The sequence below is a fragment of the Sminthopsis crassicaudata genome, chromosome 2 (genome assembly GCF_048593235.1).
Source record: "Sminthopsis crassicaudata isolate SCR6 chromosome 2, ASM4859323v1, whole genome shotgun sequence".
Taxonomy (NCBI): domain Eukaryota; kingdom Metazoa; phylum Chordata; class Mammalia; order Dasyuromorphia; family Dasyuridae; genus Sminthopsis; species Sminthopsis crassicaudata.
This window is the reverse complement of record NC_133618.1, coordinates 493670263-493696017: the sequence shown is the minus strand read 5'-3', so window position 1 is coordinate 493696017 and position 25755 is coordinate 493670263. Positions and strand designations below refer to the sequence as shown.

General features: G+C 38.7%; 1 protein-coding gene across 6 annotated transcripts in view; it reads right to left on the bottom strand.

Moving 5' to 3' along the window:
• The window catches only part of NLRC5 (NLR family CARD domain containing 5), a 93490-nt gene that overhangs the window by 53550 nt on the left and 14185 nt on the right, over positions 1-25755 (bottom strand). For 5 of the 6 annotated variants that reach the window (XM_074293487.1, XM_074293486.1, XM_074293485.1 and 2 more), the window contains exons 2-8: positions 14083-14238; positions 13046-13361; positions 11960-12022; positions 7039-7107; positions 3700-5443; positions 2812-2895; positions 2455-2538 (exon numbers count right to left, since the gene is read on the bottom strand). In XM_074293487.1, the coding sequence (XP_074149588.1) occupies positions 2455-2538; positions 2812-2895; positions 3700-5443; positions 7039-7107; positions 11960-12022; positions 13046-13340 (2339 nt within the window). In that variant the 5' untranslated portion in view covers positions 13341-13361; positions 14083-14238. Of the gene's footprint in view, positions 1-2454; positions 2539-2811; positions 2896-3699; positions 5444-7038; positions 7108-11959; positions 12023-13045; positions 13362-14082; positions 14239-20218; positions 20317-25755 lie in introns of all 6 variants that reach the window. The other variant, XM_074293483.1, reaches the window with a different exon arrangement.

The following is a 25755-nucleotide window of genomic DNA, read 5'->3' as shown; positions in this document are numbered from 1 at the left end:
ATAGGATTTAGAAAATCCTAGAGAATCAATTTAAAAAGTACTTGAAATAACTCTAGCAAAATTTCAGGATATAAAATTAACTCACATAAATCATCAACACATATATATTACCAACAAAATCCAGCAACAAGAGATAGGAAGAGAAATAACTGTAAACAACATAAAATACTTAGGATTCTGCCTGCCAAAACAAACTTAGGAATTATATGAACATAACTATAAAATATTTTTCACACAAATAAAGTTAGATCTAAACAATTGGAAAAGTAATAATTATTAATTATTTATGGGTAAGCCAAGTCAATATAATAAAAATGACAATTCTATGTAAAGTGATCTATTTATTCACTGCCGTGCCAGTCAAACTATCAGGAAATTATTTTATAGCACTAGAAAAAAAAATAACAAAATTCATCTGGAAAAACAAAAGTTTAAGCATATCAAGGAAATCAATGGAAAAAATGCAAAATAAGGTTGGTCTAGCCATACCAGATCTCAAAACTGTATCATAAAGTTGTAATTATCAAAGCAATCTGGTATTGGCTAAGAAATAGTGTTGGATCAATGGAACAGATTAGGTACAAATTACATTATGATGAGGTACAAGTTAAATTATGATGATCATAATAATCTAGTATATAATAAATCCAAAGATCCAAGTTCTTGGAACAAAAACTCATTATTTGACCAAAAAAAAAAAACAAAAACAAAAAACCTCTGGAAAAACTGAAAAACAGCGTGACAGAAACTAGGTGAAGATCAATATCTCAGACCATCTACCAACATCACATAAAGGGCAATACCATAAGCAAATCAGAAGAGTATGGAATAATTTATGTGTCAGATTTATGGATGAGAGAAGAATTTAGGAGCAAAGAATATATAAAAGCATTACAAAATATGAAACAGATGATTTTGATTATAATGAATGTAAAAGCTTTTGCACAAACAAAACAAATACAATCAAGATTATAAGGACAGCAGAAAATTTGCAACTTGTATTTCCGATAAAAGCTTCATTTCTCAAATATCTATAGAACTGAATACATTTTATAAAAATACAAGTCATTCCCTAATTGTTAAATGGTCAAAGGATAGAAACCTTTTTTCAGACAAAGAAATCAAAGGTATCTATAGTCATATAATAATACTCTAAAAAATTATGAATCAGAAATGCAAATTCAAACAATTCTAAGGTACCACTTCATACTTAGAATATGACAGAGTAAAAATACATGGATAGGCAAGTGAGAAAACTGGGACACTAATTCATGGTTGATGGAGCTGTCAATTAGATCAATAGATTCCATTCTGGAAAACAATTTGGAACAATGGAACTAGAACTATTAAACTATACATACTCTTTGATACAGCAATACCATTACTAGGCCTATATCCCAAAGACATCCAAGAAAAGGGAAAAAGGACTTATTTGTACAAAAATATTTAGAGCAACTCTTTTTGTGGTGATAAAGAACTGGAAATTGAGGGGATGCCCAAATTATGTGGCCAGTAATATTGATTTTTGTCTAAGCCTATGAGATTAGAGTTTGACACTGAAGGGTTTTGCTTTTAGGAAAAAGTTTCTCTGATTTTCATGAACCGCAGGCTTAGAGATAATTAATCATTGAGATGGTTTCTTTATTATGAGAATTTATGCAGCACTTCAGAATTTACTCTTTGAATTTGATGAGAGAAATAATAAGGTAATTAGTCAATAGAAGTTGTGGGGATTTGGATACTTTAGAGCATCCAAGGGGTATTGTTCTCACTTTGTATCACCCACTCATAGTTTCATTCAGGGGATTGCTACAAGTATCTTAGCATCCTCATAACAGCTGCATGAGGTAGTTAATGTATTCTTATCCCTATATTATTTGTAAAAAAAAAAAAAATGAGGCTCAGAAAATTAAAGTGATTTGCTCAGGATCACATAGCTTGTGAATGTCTGAACTAGTATTCAAATTTAGTTCATCAAGCTATTTCATATATTCCTTCTATCATTATATTCAGCCACATGCCTAGCTATAGATGCCCAATCCCAAACACATAATATATATGTGTGTGTATATATATATATATACATATATATGTATATATATGTAATGTCCTTTTCACCACAGTCCCTACTTCTTTCATCTTCTGATTACAAGTTGGCCAAGGGAAGGAGGAAATCCAGGCTATCCCGATGCACATGACTTAATGGTCCAATATGCTGCCACAAAATCAAGGCTAAAAATGAAAAATCTTCCGTCTCTTCCATATGCCTCATTGCCCTCTGGGATCCATTCTCACTACTTTTGGCACCATGGTACTCTCTTTTAGGACTACACTGCTTTGATGGGCAAGAAGCATCCTAGGCCAGCCAATGATGGGTGGAAAAAATTTAGAACAATTTCATTCACTTCCAAAGTCTTGGATTGGATTAATATCATCCCATTGTACCACACTTACTTAATCTCCTCCAGCTGATGACAGTCTATAAATGCTTGTGCTAGATGGTCAATGCCTTGAACTGTGATGTTATTTCCAGTTAACCTACAGAAATATAGACACAGACCTCAGATGGGGTTTGAGAGAATGAACCCTGATTGAACACCAGAATAAGAGTTACCCATAGACCAAAGAGGTCTGTGCTTGAGGGACTAGGGAAAGGGAGGAGCCTAATGGGTGCTCCCCTTCCCTAGGGGAAGTTTTAAATTAATCCCTTGAGTACAATACTCCATGACCTGTCCAGCAATAGGCCTGGTCAGATGGAGGAGTATGTAATATGCTCCTGGAAGCCAGTTGGGTTTTAAGACAAGAACTCACTCAAGTTTCTTCAGATTTCCCATTGTTGGCAATATCTTGGAGAGGGCTTCTGCAAAAGCATCTCTGCACTTCCTACTTCTAACTCTAGAGGAGGTAGAAAAAAGAATGTGGGAAAGAGTTCAAAAGATTAAAGCTATATAGTTGAACATAAATTAAATGCATTAAATATAAATTAAAATTATATAGATCAAAATTATATAAAATTATTGAATCATAGATAAGGAACCTGAAACTCACAAGAAAATCTGTAGAATCAAAGATCTAAAGCTTGAGGGAATTTTTAAGCATTTAATCCAATCCCCTTATTGTGCAGATGAAGAAACTGAGAGCATGGGATATTAAGAAATTGAGATCACATATATTAAGTATCAGAGATGTTATTTGGACCCAAGATCTCTTATTCCAAAGGCAGTATCTTTCCACTGTACCATAGGGATACCCAATATTAATTTACATTTTTGTTGCTTTATGGTTCATGACTTGCCACAAGTACCAGGACCAGAACCCAGGTTCTCTGACTTGTCGCCCAGAGCTCTTTCTACCATACCACACTGGAGCTCGATTCCCAAGGCCACAGGGCTTACTGTCTTCATTTGGCAGATGAGAAATTTGAGTCTTTGAGAGATTTACTGATGTGACCCAAGGTGCAAAGTTAGGGCTCCCATTAGGGCTCCCATGTTCAATACTTGTGGCCAAGAGTCCATATATTTAAACTATCTGGGGTTATAATGCCTGTGACTTCCCAGTTTGGGTACCCATGGCCATGAACTTCATACTCCCCCATGCACTGACCTACCTCATCCTAGCACACAGCCTCCCAAAGGCCATGTGTCTCCCATAATACTGTGTTTCAGCATAATACTATAGTCTTCTTTATCACTTACTCACCTGAAACTCTCGATTTTCCCACAGCCAGCCAAGGCACTGAGGCACTGGGGCTCCAAAGAGCAGCCAGAAAAATTGAGATATATAGAAGCAGGAGCGTGGTTGATGAGAGAAGTCAGGGCGGTCAGATCGAGGTGGTTCAGGGGGAAATTATGGAAGTCCAGACTGAAGGGCAGGCTCTTGCCAGCCTGACTCATCAGCTCGGGGTCCTGAGTCTCGCCCACACAGTGGCACAGCTCTATCATCTTGGGGCCTGTCAGGCTTTGGGCGGCCAGGCCCCGGAGAACTTGCCGCACGGCCGCCTGCTTAGTGCTGACCCAGGCTCTGCCCTGTTGTGACAACTGGCTCAGGAAGGACTGGTAGGTCTGAGAGGAGAAGCCTGACAAGAAGGTGTGGAAGCGATCCAGGAGCTCCGTCTTAGCCTCAGTCCTCAGGGGCCATCTGGACTTGAGATAGAAGTGGCGGCACAGCTTGCTGCTGTCTATGGTAGGGCTCGCCATCAGGTACAGGGCTGCAAAGAATTCTTGTAGGCTAAAGTGGACAAAGGCATAGCATATGTTGCCCTGCCCCGTCCCTGTCCTGATCGTGAAGGAGGACAGGAGGTTGTAGGTGGCTGCAAAGGCCACCACCCGCTCAGGAACTTGACCCGGGTAGAAGACTATCTGCTTCTCATTCAGGCCCTGGAAGGCTAGTTCTCCAAGGCCCAGAAGGGCCTGGGAGTCCTTGCTCAGCCAGGTGCTTTTGTCCCCGAGGGTCCCCTGCTTCTGACTGACGAAAATATGGAGCATCTGAGTAAAGAGCTGGGTGACCGTTGTGGGGAACTTAATCGTGTGGTCCTGGCGTAGGAGGTGATGGAGGCAGAAGCAGGTGATGGAGCACAGAGCTGGGTTAGAGCACAGGCTCTGGAGCTGGGCACTGGCCCTGAGGCAGGCCAGGGCCCTCTCTGGGGAGGTCAGTCCCTGGAAAAACTTGCTGACATAGTTCTCAATCCGTAGCCGGTCAAACCCCCAGACCTCAAACACGGATGTGGCTGTTTCCAGCAAGAAGTCTGGGATCTTTCCAGGGCGTGAGGTGGTTACCACCCAGCAGCCCGGCAGGAGGGATCCACTACAGAGGCTGGAGAAAAGGCTGGCAACCGGCCGCAACAGGAAAGGGTCTTGGGAATCCCCGACATGGGGCCCTTGGCCTGGCCAGGGTAGGAGGCACTCATCCAGCCCATCAAAGATCAGCAGAACCCGATGGACATTCTCCTGCAGATGCTGAAAGACGGCGCCGGGCTCCTCCTCTGGGTTCTCATACACCTCAAAGAGGAGCTGGGGAAGGGTCAGCTCCTGCTCCACCAGGTTGAGCTGGCGGAACTCAAAAAGGAACACCTGGCTGAACTGGTCTAGCTCCCCATGCACCCACTTCTGGCAGATGCGCTGCACCAGCGTGCTCTTCCCTGTCCCTGGCTTCCCCAGCAGGATTGTCACCTTGGTGCCCGCATCCGGCTGGCCTCTGAACAAGTCCTGGACTTTGAAATTAGCCCCATCCTCCACCTCAAGAGGTTCTGCCAGAGCCTCAGCCTGTGGCTTCTCCAAGCTCTCCTTCAGGCAGGCTGCCTTGCCCGGTCGCACGACGGGGTCCACATAGGTCTGGCTGAAGCAGATCGGCCATTGTCGCCACTGCCCCAAAGTCCTTCCCGGTGCATCCTCATACTTCTTCAGGAACCGAGTCCTCAGGCGCTTTTCATATCTTCTGACCGACTCTGCATGAGATCCGGGGTCGGGGAACCGGGTGGGGGGGGATTAATGAGTTTTAGGTTCCCCTCAGCCTCTCCCTCCCCCAAAGATGGGACTCCTGATTCTGCCATCAGATACAGTGGGAGAAGAATGGTCTGGGGAAAATGAATGAATCTCTTCCCTCCCTATTAGCTTGAATGGAATCACAGAATTGGAGAGCTGGAAAGAATCTCAGCAGCCACAAAGTCTAACTCATAAAGCCCCAGAGGATCCCCATTAAATGCATTTGACAACTGAACGTTGAGCCTGTACTTAAAGACTTCCTGGGATGGCAGGCCATCTTGCCCCTTTTTTGATTTTCACTTATTGCTCCTAGTTCTAAAAGCTCCCATCTCAGTTGGAGTGCCCTTATGCAGGAAGATCCTGGAGCCATTTCTGACCAACTTATGAGAGCCAACTGTTAAATTTTTAGTCTGAGCATTTCCACTTTGGAACTTTGCAAATATTACAAATTGGGACTTAATTTATTGTTTTGTTGAATGTATAGACTTAAAATAATTAAGAATATGTTAATAAACATACTTAATTTTAAAATATATACCTTAATTTTTTTTTTTTCTGGAGACCAGGCTGTTTAACATCTACCAGCATATCTCTGTTTTAGGGCCAACCCACCATTTCTTTCCCTACAACCCATACCAGGGAGGGGCTCCGGTCTTCATTGGAGAGCTACTTAGGTTCTCTCACCATGGAAATCTCTTATAGAACAGCCCCGCAAGAGTACTGTGTCTTCAAGGCTTGGGGTGAAGGAGGTGATTTGGGAAGAGGGGAAAAACCTTTCAAAACAGTGTATTACACATTGTACACAGCAACAAGATTAAGAGATCAACTGTGATGGACTTGGCTCTTTTCAACAATAAGTGATTCAGGACTATTCCAATAAATTTGTGATGAAAACTGCCATCTGCATCCAGAAAGAGAACTATGGGGACTTAATATGGATCACAACATAGCATTTTCACCTTTTGTTGTTTGTTTGCTTGTTTTTTTCTTTCTCCCTTTTTTCCTTTTTGATCTGATTTTTCTGTGCATCATGATAAATGTGGAAATGTTTAGAAGAGTTGCACATGTTTAACTTGTATTGGAATATTTATTGTCTAGCAGAGGGGGGAGGTGGGGAAGAAGGGAGAAAAATTTGGAACACAAGGTTTTGCAAGGGTAATTGCTGAAAACTATTTATGCATGTATTTTGAAAAATTAAAAAAAACCTATTATTATTTTTTAAAAAGTAGTATATTACAAAGCCAGTCACTAGAAGAAATAAGTCAAATCCCTAATATTTCAAGTTGTTATCAAAGCCTGCTCTGGAGAGTTCTTTCTGGAACAGGAGGAATAAGGGAACAGAGAGGGTTTGGGAAAAGGATAAATTTCCCCTACTTGCCCCAGGGCACCACTCCACCTCCCAAGGCCAATCTGAGGGAGAAAAGGTTTTTCCCCATTGTTTGGGGTCTTCTTGGGTCACTGTTTAACATCAGCTGGCCAATGAATACATGATTCAGAATAGATGAGTGAGACTGCTCTCACTCCCCTATATACATATTGGCTAATGGAGCTGAGTTACCCAGCTGCTGCTGCCTGGACCATTTTCGACGAGGTGAGGAGCCTATCTCAGAGGAAGGTCTCTTGAGGCCTAGGAGAGAAGATGAAAGAAATATTGAGATACAAGCCATGAACCTTGAGCAATGAAGAATCTCATGGGCATCCTCTGAAGTGTCCCTATCTCCTGGGGGTGAAGGAAGAGGGGCAGGGAGAGGGTGGAGACTAGGGAAGGCAGCTTCCAAACAGAGAAGGATGATCCAGAATGCTAGAAGAAACCAGAGAAAGGGCTGGAAGACAGTAGAACCTCCAATTCTCTTCTTGATTTTGCATTTGTCTGCAGGAAGTGGGGTCTGGTCTAGAAGGTGGGAGGGAGGTAACTCAGTGTGTCTGTAATAGGCAGAGATCCATGTCCTAGCATGGCAACAAGAGGAGACAATAGTGGGACAATATAAATGAGGGTCTCCCATATCTGACAAGCTGGCAGGCCCTACAGACTACAGGGGTTATTCTGATGACCTCAGAACCACAAAGGGCAGAGCCTGTAGCCAGAAGTTTGGGGACCATTACACTGTTTCCCCAACTCCTTCAGTCAGGAAAGATTACAATCCTATTATTCTGCCTTTCCATGTCTCTCATAGAGTGACATTAAAGTTCAGATCAAGGAAGGGACAACAGAGGTCACTTGTCAATGCTCTAAGTGAAGTGATGAGGAGAAAACTGAGGTCTAAACCGAGATGGGTCAGTTCCTTTTCTCTCTCTCCTTCCTTCCCCAAAGTAACTAAGGGCGGGGTTGACAGCAAATGAATTTGCTACTTAATGCTATATGGAAACATAGTCTTTATTGATTAGAATGGAAACACCGGAGAGCCGGTGGGCAAAATGGCTGCATGGTACAAGACCAATTTTGCAAAGAATAGATTTTTGAGGACTCTTTTATACCAGAGCACAATCATTCAGATGCAGTGATGAAAGGAGGTTCCGGAGAGACAGAAGTCTCTTCCCAAAAAGGAATTTCCTCCTGGCATTTGGTCTGTTTGAGCAGATTAGAATGGGGGCTGTAAAACCCCAGCCAGCTCAGATAGCCCAAACTAGTTTGACCAGATCTTGTATCAAAGGTCCAAGTCCCAAAGGAAGTTGGAGATCAAACAAGGAATATCAAGGGGCTACCGCCCCCAACATAAGGACAATATCTTAACAAGTAGTCATTCTGCTACTACTTGAAAACTTCCAGTCTGAGGCAAATCATTTTACTTTTCAACATTCCAAATAAGAAGTTTTCCCTTACACCAAGCCTAAATCTGCCTTTTAGAAACAGCAAAGTAGTTCAATGGAGAGAAAACTGGGCCTGGAATCAGGAAGACCTGAATTCAAATTTGAACTCAGACACTTACTAGCTGTATTACCTTGGGCAAGTCACTTAATCCTGTTTATCTCAGTTTCCTCTATTGTAAAATAGGGGTGATAATAGCAGCCTTCTCCCAGGATTGTTGTGAGACAAATGAGATGTTTGTAAAGCACTTAGCACAGTGCTTGTGCTTTAAAACAAAACAAAACAAAATAAAACAACAACAAAAAAAACTATTCAAACTATTTTCATATAAGTAAAATATAAAGTAATATAAATATAAATATAAAATATAAGAAGTAAAACATAAAGTAATATAAAAGAAATCACAAAAACCTACATGCAAACTAAATGCCCAAATACAGGGGGATAACTAAATAAATTGGAATATATGAATGTAACAGAATACTCAAACACAGTTAAGACTAACAAGTATAGGTGCTTAATAAATCCTTCCTTCCCATTATTCAAGCCTGTCAAGATCTCTTTTTGGTCATGATTCTGAATCCTGCTGTCATTCAACATATGTATGAGCTATCCCTCCCCGATTTTTGTCATCTGCCTTTTAGGCAGCTCTGTCCCTGACAGGGCGGCACTGAGGAGCAGACTGGAGAAGCCAGTTTCTGGGGTTAAGCAGAACAAGTCTGATACTTCTTCCATTTAGTTCAGTTCAGATGTTCTGCAGTTATGTCCTATTCTTTGTGAATCCATTTGGGATCTTCTTGCCAAAGACACTGGAGTGATTTGCTGTTTCCTTCTCCAGCTCATTTTTCTGATGAGGAAACTGAGGGAAACAGGGTTAAGTGACTTGCCCAGGAACCAGGAAAACAATATATACTTTGATTATAACAATGTATAAAAATATTTTTTTCAAAAAATATTTCACAAAATTCAAGTAGTTATTAAACAGTTATAAATAGTGGGCTAAATTACTATGGAGAGTCAATATGGGTTCATCAAGAATAAGTCAGATTAACCTTATTTTCTTCTGAACCAGGCTTACTGGTCTCCCCCAAGATCATATAATTAATTGATAAGGGGAATGCTATAGAAATAAGAAGAACCATTAACATGTTAATCCTAGTCTTAAAAACAAACAAACAAACAAAAAAAAAAAAACTAAACCATTAACTTAATAATTAACAAAAACAATCTTGTATATAGTAACAGCAACATTGGGTGCTAATCAACTATGATAGACTTAGCTCTTCTCAGTAATACAGTGATCCAAGATGATTCCAATAGATTTGTGGTGGGAAATGCTATCTGCATCCAGAGCAAGAACTATGGAGAGTGAATGCAGATTGAAACATAGTCTTTTCATTATTTTGTATTTTTTTTTCTCATGGTTTTTCCTTTTTGTTCTGATTCTTCTTTCACAACAGGACTAATATGGAAATATGTTTAACATGATTGTGTATATATATATAACCTATAGCAAATTGTTTGTGGTCTTGGGGAGGGAGGAGGGAACAGAGAGGAGAAAAAATTAGAGCTCAAAATTAGTGTGTTAACAGGGTAGGGAAATAAAGCTCAAATATATCATCAATGGAACTGTAGACTGGTGCACATACTTTGGGGAGCACTACGACAATTGAAGGATCACAAAATGGCCTACTTTTTCTATTCTATTACCAGAATTCTATCTCCAAAACATCATTAAAAGGGGGAAAAAAGGACTTATCAATTAAAAAGTATTCATTGATGCTCTAGTTTTAATAGCAAAATAATCAGAAGTGACTTTTATGTACAACAATTAGAGAATGGCTAAGTAAGTTATGATATATTCATGTAATGGAATATTATGTCATTTAAAAAATAAATATAAATATATAAGAAATGACCATATGAAGTGATGCAGAGTTAAATCAACAGAACAGAACTGTATAAACATGAGCAACAATTACATTTTTTAACTGATGGAAAAGAAGAAAAGAAAGAAGGAAAACAGGGCCAGCAGTAATAGAATTTCTTATAGGAATAGAAAGAGAAGCAACATAAATATTTGCTTGTTAGTGTTATAATTCTTTTGGTTCCTCCTTGTTATAGATAAGAGGGTTTGGCCAAGATTTTGCCCCTTGTTTATATATTATTTGATTGTTTTTGTTAATTATTAAGTTAATGGTTTAGTTTTTTTTTGTTTGTTTTTAAGACTAGGATTAACATGTTAATGGTTCTTCTTATTTCTATAGCATTCCCCTTATCAATTAATTATATGATCTTGGGGGGGACCAGTAAGCCTGGTCCAGAAGAAAATAAGGTTAATCTGACTTATTCTTGATGAACCCATATTGACTCTCCATAGTAATTTAGCCCACTATTTATAACTGTTTAATAACTACTTGAATTTTAAATTAATTAATTCAACAATTCAAGTCTCATAACTTTTCCCTCAGATCTCATCAGAACTCTGTCCATTCATTCTCAGTTGGTCAATTGTAATTCAGTTGTTAACTAATGATCAATGAATCCATTAGTTGACTAATAAATCACTTTTGGAAGTTAGCTGCCCAATATAAAAGTTATTCAGATGACTAATCAATGGATTAACCAATCAGTCTTTGAGAAAGCTGGCAGTTCAGCTTATATACTTGTGTCCACGTTTCTTAAAAGGACAACTTCCCCAGATCTAGAATACAGGCACAAGGCCCTGAGGTTTAATGACAGAAAAATGAAAACTAATTTCTCTAAGTGAAACCACACAGGGAAATTTTAGAGGACTTGTGAACTAAAGAAGAGAGAATGAAGCCGAGCAAATCCTCCCCTGAGAAAATGCTGGGGTCTCTCAGATTTCCCAGAAACTTCTAGATCCACTCCAGAAGACTGACTTGTACCTCTAGGGTTCATAAGACAGCAAACAGGTCTATATTTTGACACAATATTCTCTTCCTCTCTGTTTTTCTTACAATTTGTCAGTCTGGGAAGAAAATTCTCATTCCTGATGAGTAAGATGCTCAGGAGCACCTATGTTAGAGCCAATTCATTGGGAATTCCCCTCCAGTTCTGTGGGAACCTGGAAGGAAAAAAGGGAAGCAAAAAAAGCATAGGAGACAGTGGGAATGTCTCCTCAGGCACAATTCAAAATTGAAAGAAAAACAGAGGGAAATTCTTGAATGGCTCTGCTCTCCATTAACTCCTGCCAGGAAATAGCCCTTCTGAAAGTTCTTCATGACTTCTCAAGTGTCCTAAGTCTGAAGTGCATGGGATTTGTAGCTGATCCATTAAAGATCATGGAATCCAAACCTTCATTTTACAGATAAACAAATCAAGACTCAGAAATAACTTCTTCAAAGTCTCTCAGGCAGAAATGAGCCATGTGGAATCATAGAACTAGCACTAGAAGGAACCTTAAATACGATCTTTCCAATCTCCTCATTTTACAGATGAGGAAACCAAGCCCCTTGGGGTTGTATGATGGCTTAGAGATTAAATAACTTGTCTAAACTCATACAGATAGAAAGCATCAGAGTCTGGCCTGAATCAGGTCATCTGGTTCTAAATACAGCAGTTTTTCTACTATGCAAGATCTTGATGTTTTAGTGTATGAAGAAACCTCTGGTTCTCTCTGAGCCCAGCCCTCCTGTCACCTCAGACTCACCTGAATGAAGGAGCTGGGACTCAGGAAGGGCATCTTTACAGAAAATGTTCTGGCTTGGAATCTCTGAAAGAGTAGAGAAATTAGGCAAATTTGGACACAGTGGTAAATTGAGGAACAAGGTATATTTTATCTCCGAAAACAGATATGTCCCCCTCCTAAGGTCTCCTCTGCTGCTTTGCTTTGGTATGATGATACCTGTGAGTTTTCAAAGGCTGTGCCAGCTCAGCAAACGTTCTAGTAGGATCTGATCAACTAGAAGAACTTTGAGTCCTGGATCCTGAGATCCTGGATAAGATTGGGGAATTTCTCCATCAGAGGATTGGCTGCAGTAATTTGTGAACCCCTCTTCTAGGTCCCAGAGGGGTTATGATCTGGGTTAGTGGCTATGTAAGAGGGAGAGTGTACATTGGCGAAATCATGGTAGTAAAGGACTTACTAAGACTTAGAAAAAGGTGTCTGAGTGGACTCCATCCCAGAAAGGGAAAAAAGAGGATAAATTGGAATGACAGGATGCTACAGCAGCAAAGAATAATGGACTTGAGTTCAGTCTTGACTCTGCAGGGTATAATTACTTAGGTATATGACCTTAAGGAAAGTTACTTAAATTTTCTGGCCCAAATTTCCTCTTTGGGAAAAAGATAGAGTTAGCAAGAGCTCATTATACACAGCAACAGCAAGATTATATGATGATCAATTCTGATGGACATGGCTCTACTCAACAGTGAGGTGATGGGATCCAGTGATCTTGGGATGAAGAGAGCCATCTACACCCAGAGAGAGGACTGTGGGAACTAAGTGTGGATCACAACATAGCTTTTTCACTCTTTTTGTTGTTGTTTGCTTGTATTTTGTTTTCTTATTCATTTTTTTCCTTTTTGATCTGATTTTTCTTATGCAGCATAATAATTATGGAAATATGTATAGAAGAATTGCACATGTTAACATATATTGCATCTTAGGTCACATTCTAAGATCTTTGCCCCCTCTGCCATTCTGCTTTCTGATCTAAGATCTCTTCTAGCTCTGACATTTTCTGCTCTTTTCTAAGGTCCTTTCCTCCTATCTCTGCCAAAAGAGAGTACTTACCGCTATCCATACCCCAGACACTCAGGAGCATGGTCTCCAGGTGTAGGGGCATGGTGTGTTCCATGCAGACACAACAAATGAAGGTCCGCCATGTGGAGAGGCTGTGGGCTCTCAGTTTTTCAAGGAGCAGGGAGACTTTCTGGGTGGGATCTGGGACTTCATCCACAGGAGTCAGGTCTAGGTCAGGCAGGAAGAACTTGACCTTTAAGGTCAGCCATTCAAGATCCTTACTGAGAAATCCAACCAGATGCTGTTGTAGGCTTTCCTCATCTTTCTGCCAGCTTAGAGAATCCATCTGGGTCCAGCACTAAGAGGACTAAAGAGGGACAGGTTAGCTGATGGAGGTGACAATATCACCTGACAATGGAGAAAATCTTTGGCCAGGTTATAACTCTTCTTATTTAATACATTTGGTAAAGGGTGCCAAGAAGACTACAGATGGAGTCATGAAGAGTCAGACAACTGAAATGACTGAAAAACAAATCTGAAAGTGCTATCGTATAATCATGAGTTACAATGATGATGGTGATGATGATAATGATGAAGATTATGAAAATGATGATAATGGCATGCTTTCCTCAAGCTTACAACAGAGAGAAGAGCCGGGACCTTTGAGAACAAGCCCAGGGCTCTTTCTTAGATTCAGCAATCAATTATTGATCCACTAAGTGTTCCATGCCAAGTCCTGGGGAATAGAGGATGGAAGTGGGATGAGACATGACGGAAAATAAATAGCATCTCTTATCTTTAAAAAGTTCACAATGAAGTTGGAATAATCAGACTGATACACATACAACAACAAGAGAGTACATCATTAAGTACTCTAGGAAAGGGAATTGACTGTGCTACAGGAATTCATAGCAGGGTGAGGTCACTGTAGCTGAGATTCATATGGGGAGCATCCTGGAAGAAGTGGCCAGGGAGGTCACTTCTATTTTTAAAGTCAATTTTATTTCTAAAGACTCTGTGGTTGGTCTAAAAATGGGCAAGGGGATAGAGTTAGGGTGGGGTGGGAGACTAGTTTGGAAATGTCCTACCTGGTTTGTAAAATAAGAAGATTCATCATCAATGTTTTAAGATCCCTGCCAAGAGAGTGGCAAGATGGAAGTTCTTGGGTCCATAAAAGCCTAGGCTCCAGTTCCTGAGGGTATACCAGCACATGGTGTTCTGAAAATCACTCCACTGTAGGTATCCTAAGGAGAGAGAGAAAACAGAATTGGGTCACCCCAGAGGCAAGGGAACTAAAACAATTCCCCTTCCCTCTTCCTCAGTCCTACTCCCAATGAGCTCCTCCCGACCAGAGTCAGGTGGAAGTCACAGGCTGGTGGTTCTGGGGGGGAAAGTGAATTAAAGAAGAGGGGCTTTCCCAGTGGACTCCATTCCTTTTCCTACTACACTTAGCATTATGCTGGATACTTAATAAATACTTGTTGACTTATTGATTATATTTATATTAATTCATTTCAGGACATAAATGTATTTGTATAAAAGTAATTTTTTTCAGTTCAACTACAAAATCCCTATGAGGAATTTTCTTTCTCTATTCTTCTTTAAAAAAAAAAAACAAACTAATATTATTTTATTTTTGATGAGATATATTTTATAAGATATATCTTATCTTATATACAAAGATAGCTTTCAACATTCATTTTTATATGATTTTGAGTTCCAAGTTTTTCTCCCTCCTCTTTCCTCCCTCCTTCCCAAAATAACAAGCAAAATGATATAGATTATACATCATTCATCTTTCTTCACCCAATTACTATTAATATAAATTCTATCCTCCTAATTCTGCCTTCTCCCTCTTTACATTGTTTCATAATGGTCTTTCTCAATCTTTGCTTTCCTCATACTTGTATATCTTATTTGAACCCCAATGCATTTAACCATTTTCTCTGTTGCTTCCAGTTTTTTGCTTTTCATCTTGAGCAAATTACAAAGCGCGCTATGGAAATCTTCAAACAACTCTTATTTGTATTTGTTTTGGATATGAGTTTTCATGTTTGTCTACATGCTGTCATCTGGAGATAATCTATGGTTCTCTGCTATGGGTACATACATCCCTGGGTCCTCAGCTGACTTAAGCAAAGCTCCCCATTCATCTTGTTCTTAGCTGCATTGTGGATAGAGTCCAGACTGGAGTGAGAAAGATCTGAGTACAAATCTGAATTCAGATACTCATTAATTGTGTGATCCTGGACAATTTACTTAACTTCTGTTTGCCTTGTTTCCTCATCTGCAAAATAACACTTACTTTCCAAGGTTGAGGTGAGGATCAAATGAAATAGTAATTGTAAAATGCTTAGCATAGTGCCTGGCACATAGTAGGATTTATAGAAATGTTAGTTATTATTCTTATTAATAATAATACTCTCTGATGTACAGGGGTAGTTGCTCACTACTATCATACCCCATTTCATCCTGGAAGTTCAGGATGCACACAAGAAATAAAAGATAAAGAGGTGTTAAATGAATGATATAGCTCTTTCTACCACTCTAAATTATTTTTGCTAAGCATGAAATTTAACAAATTGATTTGCAGGATACTCAGGTCTGCAGCCAGATCACAGGATCCAGCAGCAAAGAGGGATATAGTGCACAAAGTATTGGGGAAATGGGAGTCTAAGTGGGGAGTATAGAATATGACAAAATCATGTCAGCATTGACAGGATATTTTATTAAAATTTCTAAGACTACCGATCCACAGATAATCTTTCTGTTTTTTTGTTTTGTTTTTTTTTTTCTCACTTTGGATTCTTCATGGAAGCCTCTGGTCAGGATAAAGTCTATTTATTTTTCTTAGTTTTAAATACATATTTTGTCTTTGCCAATAAGGTTAATCATAAATATTTGCAAATTTGGACTTCTAGGGAATGAAGTTGGGAGGACACAACTGAGAAAAAGCATGCCAGGAGACGAGAGAGACCTAAAACTGAGATGTTCTGGCAGAGTTCAGAGTGATGTCTTTGGCTAAGGGCTTACAGCTAAAATAAAAAAAAATAGAGAATTATAGATTCTTTTGTCATGGTTTCTTTTTTTTTTAAATTAATAATTTTTTGTTATATATATATTTTTTATAATATTATCCCTTGTATCCATTTTTCCAAATTATCCCCCCCTTCCTTCTATTCCCTCCCCCCGATGATAGGCAATCCCATACATTTTACATGTGTTACAATATAGTCTAGATACAATACATGTGTGTGAATATCATTTTCTTGTTGCACAATAAACATTAGATTCCGAAGGTACATGCAACCTGGGCAGACAGATATTAGTGCTAACAATTTACATTCACTTCCCAGTGTTTCTTCTCTGGGTGTAGCTACCTCTGTCCATCATTGATCAACTGGAAGTGAGTTGGCTTTTCTTTATGTTGAAGATTTCCACTTCCATCAGAATGCATCCTCATACAGTATTGTCATGGTTTCTTAAAGCAGAAAATATTTACTTATCTAGACAATGAGTCAATAGTAGGATGGAGATGAATGAGAGGCTGGACAGCTATTCTCTCTACCTGACTCCTACTACATGTAAAAAACAATTTGCAGACCTTGAAATACTATTTAAATATCAACTATTATTTATCTTTAATTATTACTCAACTAAAATTGTTCATCTTAATACACTAATAAAAGCTGGGCTTTTGAGGAACAACTCAGCAGATGTCAAAGGAGTTTAGAAAGAAGGGAGAGAAGGGAGAAATGAAAGACATTAGGCAAAGACCCTAAACTTTTTTGTGAGCTTCACTTCCTTTCTTGGAAAGTTTGTTGACTTTTGGGCTAAGTGGTGGGGAAGAAATTCTAGAATCATGCCATATTTTAGTGAAAAGAACAATGGAGATCTGGAGTTTAGTCCAGGCTTTGCCAATAACTTATTGGGCATCTCTGCAAATTGTTGTCCTTCTTTGGGCTAATACTACATGTCTTCAAATCTGACCTGTTGTGAAAATTAAATGAGTCATTAGATGTAAAAGCTCTTTAAAGAATGCAAGGCTGTATATAGAAATCTCTCTTATTCTTCAAGAAAATAGGAAGGGAAGAGGATTAGAGAAAGGGGTGTATGTGATAGAAAAGAGGGACATTTGGGGAAGGTGGTAGTCAGAAGCCAAACACTTTTAAGGATGGAAAGGGTGAAAGGAGAAAGAATAGAATAAATGGCAGCAAGAGGGGGGAATAGGATGGAGGGAAATATAATTAGCAATGATAACTATGAAAAAATTTTGAAGCAAATTTTTCTGATAAAGGTCTCATTTCTCAAATATATAGAGAACTGGGTCAAATTTATAAAAATAAGTTTTTCTCAATTGGTAAATGACCAAAAGATGTGAATAGTTTTTAGATGAAGTAATTAAAGCTATCCATAGGCAAGTGAAAAAATACTCTAAATCACTATTAATTGGGGAAATGAAACTTAAAACAATTGAGGTACTACCTCAAACCTATTAGTTTGACTAATAGGACAGAAAAGGAAAATGACAAATGGTGGAGGGGATGTAAGACAAAATGAGACATTAATGCATTGTTGGTGGAATTGTGAACCTTTTCAATCATCCTATAGAGCAATTTGGAACTATATTATGTTCAAAGATCTATAAAGGGCTATTGACCTAGAGACTCTATGTCTGTATCCAAAAAGAGATTAAAAACACAAAGGAAAATGACCTATATGTACAAAAATATTCATAGCAGCTCTTTTCTGGGGGCAAAGAATTGGAAATCGAGGGAATGCCCATAGATTGGGAAATGGCTGAACAAACTGTAGTATGTGATTGATGGAATACTATTGTGATATAAGAAATGATGAGCAAGATACTCTCAGGAAAACCTGAAAAGACTTACATGAGCTGATGCAAAGTGAAATGTATTGTGTATAAAATAATAGGAATATTGTAAGATGATAGACTACGAATGACCTCTATTCTCAAGAATATAATGATTCAAGACAACTCAGATGGATTTATGATGAAAAATGCTCTCATCCCTAAAGAAAGAACTGATTGTGTCTGAATACAGATTGAAGCAGCCTTTTTCTTTCTTTCTTTTTTTCTTTCTCTTTTCTCCATTTATTTTTCTTGAGGATTTTTTTTGTCTATGTTTTCTTTCACAACATGACTAATATGGAAATATGTTTGGCATGACTATACATGTATAACCTTTATCAAATTTCTTGCCTTCACAAGGAAGGTGAGGAAGAAGGGAAAGAATTTGGAACTCAAAAGTTTTTTAAATGAATGTCGAAATTGTTTTTATATGTAGTTGGAGAAAATAAAATACTAAGTAAAAAAAAGAATACAAATCTTTTAGAGACCCTGTGGCATAATGAATAAGAATGTCTTCAGTGTCAGTAAGGTCTGAGTTCAAATCTTGCTTCTGACACATGCTAGCTGTGTGATTCTGACCAATCATTTAACCACACCATGAGTCAAACATGAACAGCTGCTGATCTGCATTTCTAGGGTAAATTTCCTCACTGGGAATTCCCTAAAACAGTAAAGTCACAAGTTATATTGTTTCTTTCCCCCTACCCCCCAAAAAGACCAAAAAGCTTTGTGCACCCACATGTTGACCTTGAGTGTTGGAGTGGAGGGAAAACTCTCATGATGTCTATATGGTTTTGTGAAAAGAGAACTAAAGCGAGAGAGGAGAAATTACAAGCCAGTTTTGTCACACATGAGATGAGCACAGGTAAGGGGTCTCAGTACCAGCTGGGTTATCCCCTAGTCCTTTCTCCAAAGTCATGAGTTATATGACCTTAATTAAAAATGGAGAATGAGGAGGAAGAAGCACCAAAATATAAAGAGAAAGCAGTGGATGAGTCATCTAGTGCCTCTCCCCTTCAACGGCTGCTGGAGCAGATGAAAAGGATCTATATGTACTGGAAGAATGAAGTCATGGGGAGGTGAGAAATCATGAGACCACTGGACCAAAGACTCAGAATTAGAGGGGAACTTAGAATCATCACGTTCAACACTCTCATTCCATAGATGAGAAAACTGAGGATCCCAGAGGCAAAGAGGAGCCCAGGTCCTTAGTTCCCAAGTCCAGCACTCTTTCTACAGTACCACAACATGACAGACTCTCGGGTGCATAGACTGAGACAGTAGTAATAAATATGAAATGGAAGGGAAGTATTCTACCGTGGTAGGATTAGAGACTTTCAGGATTACCCTGCCACGATTAAGCAGTACCCAATAAAAAGCCCATCAGACTGCTTCCTAATCCCCAACTCTTTATCCTGAAAGGAACTATTAGAAGAATATTAGTTGACACATATAGAAGTCTTTAAAGTTTACAAAGCATTTTGAAAGTAATACCTCATTTGAGTCATTATACTGTTCTTTAGTCATTTTAAGTTGAATTGTTATATAAATGGTAGTTATTATCTGGGAATCTCTGATTCTCCATTGAGAAACAAATATGGTATGGAGGAGGAATGGCCAGATAGTCATTAATTAGAACTTAATAATTTCCTGTTATGTACTGGGCAATGTGCTAAGCAGTGGAAATACAAATAAAGGCAGAAAATAAATACAACTCCAGCTCAGTCCCTGTACTCAAAGAACTAATAAGGTAAAATGAGGGTAGTCTCAGAGGGAGGGCATTAAGATTAAGGCTTTTTCCAGAAGGTGGGTCTTTAGCTGAGACTTAAAGGTAGCTAGAGTAGCCAGGAAAATAAGATATAAGAAAATGGGAAATGTAAGAAGGGGCCAGATTATGAAAACCAAACAAAAGATAAATATAAGGAGCTACTGAATCTATTGAGAAGAGTAATATAGCTAGACCTGTGTTTGCTTTAGCTCAGTCTGACAACTGAGCAGAGAATGAACTGGAATGGGAAGAGTCTTGAGGCAAGAACAACCAACATTGTTGTTGTAACTGTGACTGTGTGTGTGTATGTTGAGGGGAGAGAAATGGTAGGTGCTAGACCAACAGGAAAACTTCAAGCACAAGTGAGGTTTCATCTGAAAAAGGTCTGCAGGTTTTCTTGGAATCCAGGTTTGAGATAGATCACTCTGTAGTGTGATATCTCAATCAAAAAGCCAAATATAATCTTTGAACATGTTAAGAAAGGCCCAGTTTCTAGGACTGAGATGAGTCTTCCTTGATCAGTCTACATCTGGCAGGCAATGTTTTCTGGTTTACCACTTAAGGAAGGGCATTCACTGTTAACCTGGGAAGCATTCAGAGGCTGGGACAACAACCAAGAGGGTGAAGTTTCTTGAGGTCATATCATACAGATTCCATTTTAGAGAACTTGAGATGTTTAGCCTAGGAAAAAAAAAAAAAGATTTAATAAAACCATGGTAGCTAGCTTCAAAGTATTTGAAAGGCCCCTGTCTGAAAGAGGGAGTAGATTTGACCTGTTCAACCCCAGAATCAGGAATAATGGTAGAAGGTACAGAGAACTGATTTAAACTAGCTTAATTGTGGGGAAACCTTTAGTAATGACATAAGCAGGAATGATTGCCAAAAGAGGTAATAGGTTCTTTTGAGGGGAGGTCTTCTTGACCATTTGCTATAGTGTAGTAGAGTTAAAGGAATCAAATGTAACTCAAATTCCATAATTTTGTGATTCCATATGTCATAACAATCCTTTGAGGGAGGTATTACAAGTATTTCAATTTTTATCTTATAGATGAGGAAACGGAAGATAGAGCAACTTGCCATTAGTTATATCTAATAAGTTTCAAAGTCTATGTTTATATGTAGGGCTTTCCAATTCCAAATTCACCACTACCTATTCCCTCATCACACTACCTAAAACACCAGAGGTAGAAGGGATCTTAAAAGATCATCCAGCCTAGCCCTCTTATTTTACAGAGAGAGACAATGACTCACCAACATTATATAGCAAGTTAGGGGCAAAAACCTAGAATCCAGAATACTGTTGATTTAATTAACATGTATTACATTGTTTACAATGGGCAGGGCACTATACTAGATGCTAGAGATAAAATGAGGACCTTGGTCTCTGACCCTCATGGCTCTGCAGAGTCTGCTTCAGCTTCACAGCTCCTGGGACAAACTGTTCTCACCTACCTGTTCTGACAGGGGGAGTCTTCACACGGAGAAGATAGACGGGCTCCTAACTTGCCAACAGGTCTATCAGTTACCCTTAACCTGGTTGAGGTCATCTGCCAAGATAGTTTTGCTGGGCATGGCAGCTGAGCAGGTTACAGCTTCTTGGAACTACCATTCAGAATTGGAGTCACCAATTCACCACAAGAATTGGGTGAAAGATAGATAAGCAACCCTCAGAAGGACTTGGCAAACCTTCACACTACAGGTGCCAGACCTCCTTGAACACCCCACATGCCCCCTACAGAATTCTGCAATAAAATTCACAGGTGCGATTTTGGAACATTCACTATGACCAATCTGGATTTATACTGAAGTTGTTCTACATACATGATACTCCATATTCTTTCTCCACAATTCCTGTTACTTAGGAATGAAATGCTCTTCCTCAACACCTCCATCTCTTGGAATTCCTTTCTGGTCTTCTTCACAATTCAATTCAAGAAAAACCTTTTTACATGAAGTCTTTCTTAGTATTATTTTATTTTTTCCAAATGCGTGCAAAGATAGTTTTCGACATTCACTTTTGCAAAACCTTGTTTTCCAAATTTTTCTCCCTTTCTCCCCACCAAGACAACAAACAATCCAATATAAGTTAAACACATGCAATTCTTCTAAACGTATTTCTGCATTTGTCATGCTGCCTAAGAAAACTCAGAGCATGATAAAAGAGAAAATATGTATAGAGGAATTGTACATGTTTAACATATATTGGATTACTTGCTGTCTAGAGGGTGGGGTGGGAGGAAGGGAGGGAGAAAAATTTGGAACACAAGGTTTGCATTGGTGAATATTGAAAATATTTTTGCATATATTTTGAAAATGAAAAGCTATTATTTAAAAGAAAAAGAAAAATCAAATCAAAAGGAAAAAAAACCACAAGAAAAAAAAGTAAATAACCACCAAAAAGGTGAAAATACTATGCTTTGAATCCACATTCAGTGTCTTTGTATATGGATGACACTTTCCATCATAAGTGTATTGGAACTGCCTTGAATCACCTCATTGTTGAAAAGAGCTAAGACCATCACAGTTGATCATCACATAATCTTGTTGCTGGGTACAATATACTCTTGGTTCTACTCACTTCACTTAGTATCAGTTCATGTAAATCTTTCTAGGCTTTCATGAAGACTTTCTTCATTACTAAGTTGCTAATACTTTGCCTCCCAAGACTACTTTGCATTCATCTTATATTTATTCTGTCTGTACTTATAAATAAAATGTCTCCTCTGTTAGAGTTAAGCTCCTTGTGGGGAGGGACTATTATTACACTTTTGGTTTTGTATCCCTAATGCTTGTGTACATATATGATACTTTAAAATGCTTATTGATTGATACAAAATAATTCATCAATAGGAAAACAATAAACATAATCATATCAAAAACATAAAATCACCCAATTTTATGAACAGATACAGGAAAAGCTCTTGACAAGGTCAATGGGCAAGTATTATTATTCTCCTTTTACAAATGGTAAAATGAAGTTCTGAATATTGAGTTGTCCAAGGCCATAGAGTATGTGGCAAAACTTGGAACTGTGATGCAAGCGTCCTGAATCCCAGTCTCCTGCTTTTTCTATGAGACCACATTATGTAATAAAGTACCTCCTCTATTTTTTAACCTAAATTTCCACAGAAGAGCAGGAAGTTTTAATATATAAAAGTGGAGGAGTAGGGCAAAGATTGCTGGCACTGAATTTAAAAGATCTCGGTTTCAGTCCTATTTCTGCCACTTCCTACTTGCATGACTTTTGAGAAAGTCATTGAACCTTTCTGCTTTTTCTTTTTCTTTTCTTTTGTATTCTTATTATTTATTGTTGTCTTGATTTAATATACATATGTGTGTATATATATATATATTTTTTTTTTCTTTCTGCTTTTTCATCTGTAAAATGAGAAGGTTAATAAACTTGAGGCCTGTGAGGGGTCCTTTCCAGTTCTAAGTTGGTAATCCTCTGATCTGAGAGTATCTGTGCATAGAAGTTAAAGCTTCCATATATCTAACATGATTGCATATGTATGGCCTAGATATGATTTCTTATGTCTTGAGGAGAAGCAAGGGAAGGGAGAGATGGAGAAAACTTTGGAACTCAAAATTCTACAAAAATGAATATTGAAAACTATTCATGTAATTAGAAAAAATACTATTAAGCACAAAAAATTATTAAATAAAAAATAAGGCTTTCCAACTCAGAAGCTTATTAGATATGTGACCCCAGGCAAATCACTTAACTGTTTGCCTATTTTCTCATCTATAAAAATGAACTGGAGAAGGAAATGACAAATAACTGCAGTATCTTTGCTGAGAAAACCCCAATAGGATCATAGAGAGTCAGTCACAACTGAAATGACTCAACAGCAACAACAAAAAGGCTACCCCAGGTTGAAATGGGAGGTGGGGAGAGGACTGTATTCCAGTCCTCTCCCTACAGCCAATGCCAAACCCTGGAATTGTCCTTCTTCAATCTATTCCCTTCCCCACTTTTGGAGTTTCTCATCTCAGCCAAGAAGATGTTTCTCAAGAACAGAGCTAGTTAGTTTACAAACCTCAGACATTTCCTACCCCTTCATACACAGACACAAATGTAGCACCATAGAACACTACAACTGGAATCAAGCTCATCTAGTCCAATATTTTCATTTTATTAAGGAAGAAACTGAAGCACAGAAAAAGAAGGTGATTTTTCCAAGGTCATATGTGAATGAACAAACTATAGCAGAAACTGAATTCAAGTCTATAGTTTTTTTTCAAAAATCCTATCCTGCCTCCTCTATTTAGGGAGTTTATTTACTTTAAATCCTGGGTTCCTTCTAAGAATATTTTGCAAAGCTTTCCCTTCTGTTGTACTTCTATCTACCAGAATCATTTTTGAAGGGATCTTTCCTTTTGTGGATCCCTATGTCCTCTGTAGGCTACTGGACTACCAGGTTTTGGGGGTCATCTAGGTTGTTCCTAGGGAACACAGGACAGTATTTGGTTTATTCCAACTGCCTTCAGGACTAAAACTGCTTCTCTCCCTTATCTTCCCACAATGGTGATGTACACTTCCTCCTGAGACCTGAAGAAGACACAAGATAAGTACCAACTTCAGGGAACTCCCAGTCAAGGGCAGTGATGATAACAGCAGTGACCTATGGCAGAGGGATGGGCCCTCTTTATGGTAAGAACAAGAGAGAGGTTGTGGCATGACTCCATATTGCTTACCTATCTGGCTTTTGATTCTGGGGATCATGGTTCCCCATTTCAGTCTCATGCTCCAGATAGTTTCTCTCAAGGTAATTCAGATTTCTGCATCTCTTTTATAAGATTTCAATACATCAGATTAAATTTTTTTAAAAATTGTACTTTTAGGTGCTCTAAATCACTATTGATCAGAGAAATAAAAATTAAGACAACTCTGAGATACCACTACACACTGTCAGATTGGCTAAGATGACAGGAAAAGATAATGACAAATGTTGGAGGGGAAGTGGGAAAACTGGGACACTGATACATTGTTGGTGGAGTTGTGAATGAATCCAACCTTTCTGGAGAGCAATTTGGAACTATGCCCAAAAAGTTATCCAACTGTGCATACCCTTTGATCCAGCAGTGTTACTACTGGGCTTAAATCCCAAAGAAATCTTAAAAGGGGCAAAGGGATCCACATGTGTAAGAATGTTTGTGGCAGCCCTCTTTGTGGTGGAAACTGAGTGGATACCCATCAATTGGAGAATGGCTGAATAAATTATGGTATATGAATGTTATGGAATATTATTGTTCTATAAGAAATGACCAACAGGATGATTACAGAAAGGCCTGGAGAGACTTACATGAACTGATGCTGAGTGAAACGAGCAGAACCAGAAGATCATTATATACAGCAACAATAAGAGTATACGATTGATCAGTTCTGATGGACGTGGCTCTCTTCAACAATGAGATGATTCAAACCAGTTCTACTTGTTCAGTGATGAAGAGAGCCATCTACACCCAGAGAGAGCACTGTGGGAACTGAGTGTAGATCACAACATAGCATTCTTACTCTATCTGTTCTTATTTGCTTGCATTTTGTTTTGCTTCTCTCTCTCTCTCTCTCTCTCTCTCTCTCTCTCTCTCTCTCTCTCTCTCTCTCTCTCTCTCTCTCTCTCTCTCTTTGGTGCAGCACAATAATTGTATGAATGTGTATACATATATTGGATTTAACATATATTTCTACCATGTTTAACATATATTGGACTAGTTGCCATCTAGAAGAGGGCGTGGGGGAAGGGAGGGCAAATTGGAACACAGAATTTTGCAAGGGCTAATGTTGAAGAATTGTCCATGCATATGTTTTGAAAAATAAAAAGCTTTGAGGGCAGCTAGGTGGCGCAGTGGATAGAGCATTAGCCCTGACGTCAGGAGGACCCGAGTTCAAATCTGGTCAGACACTTAACACTTCCTAGCTGTGTGACCCTGGGCAAGTCACTTAATCACAATTGCCTCAGGAAAAAAAAAAGAAAAAAAGAGAGAGAGAGAAAGAAAAAGAAAAAGCTTTAATTTAAAAAAGCCAATGAAATTGCTCTCATTGGTCACCAACACCACCCCACCATTCCACAATGGCAGAATATAGTATGAAATCTCTGATCTTTTGCCTCCAGCATT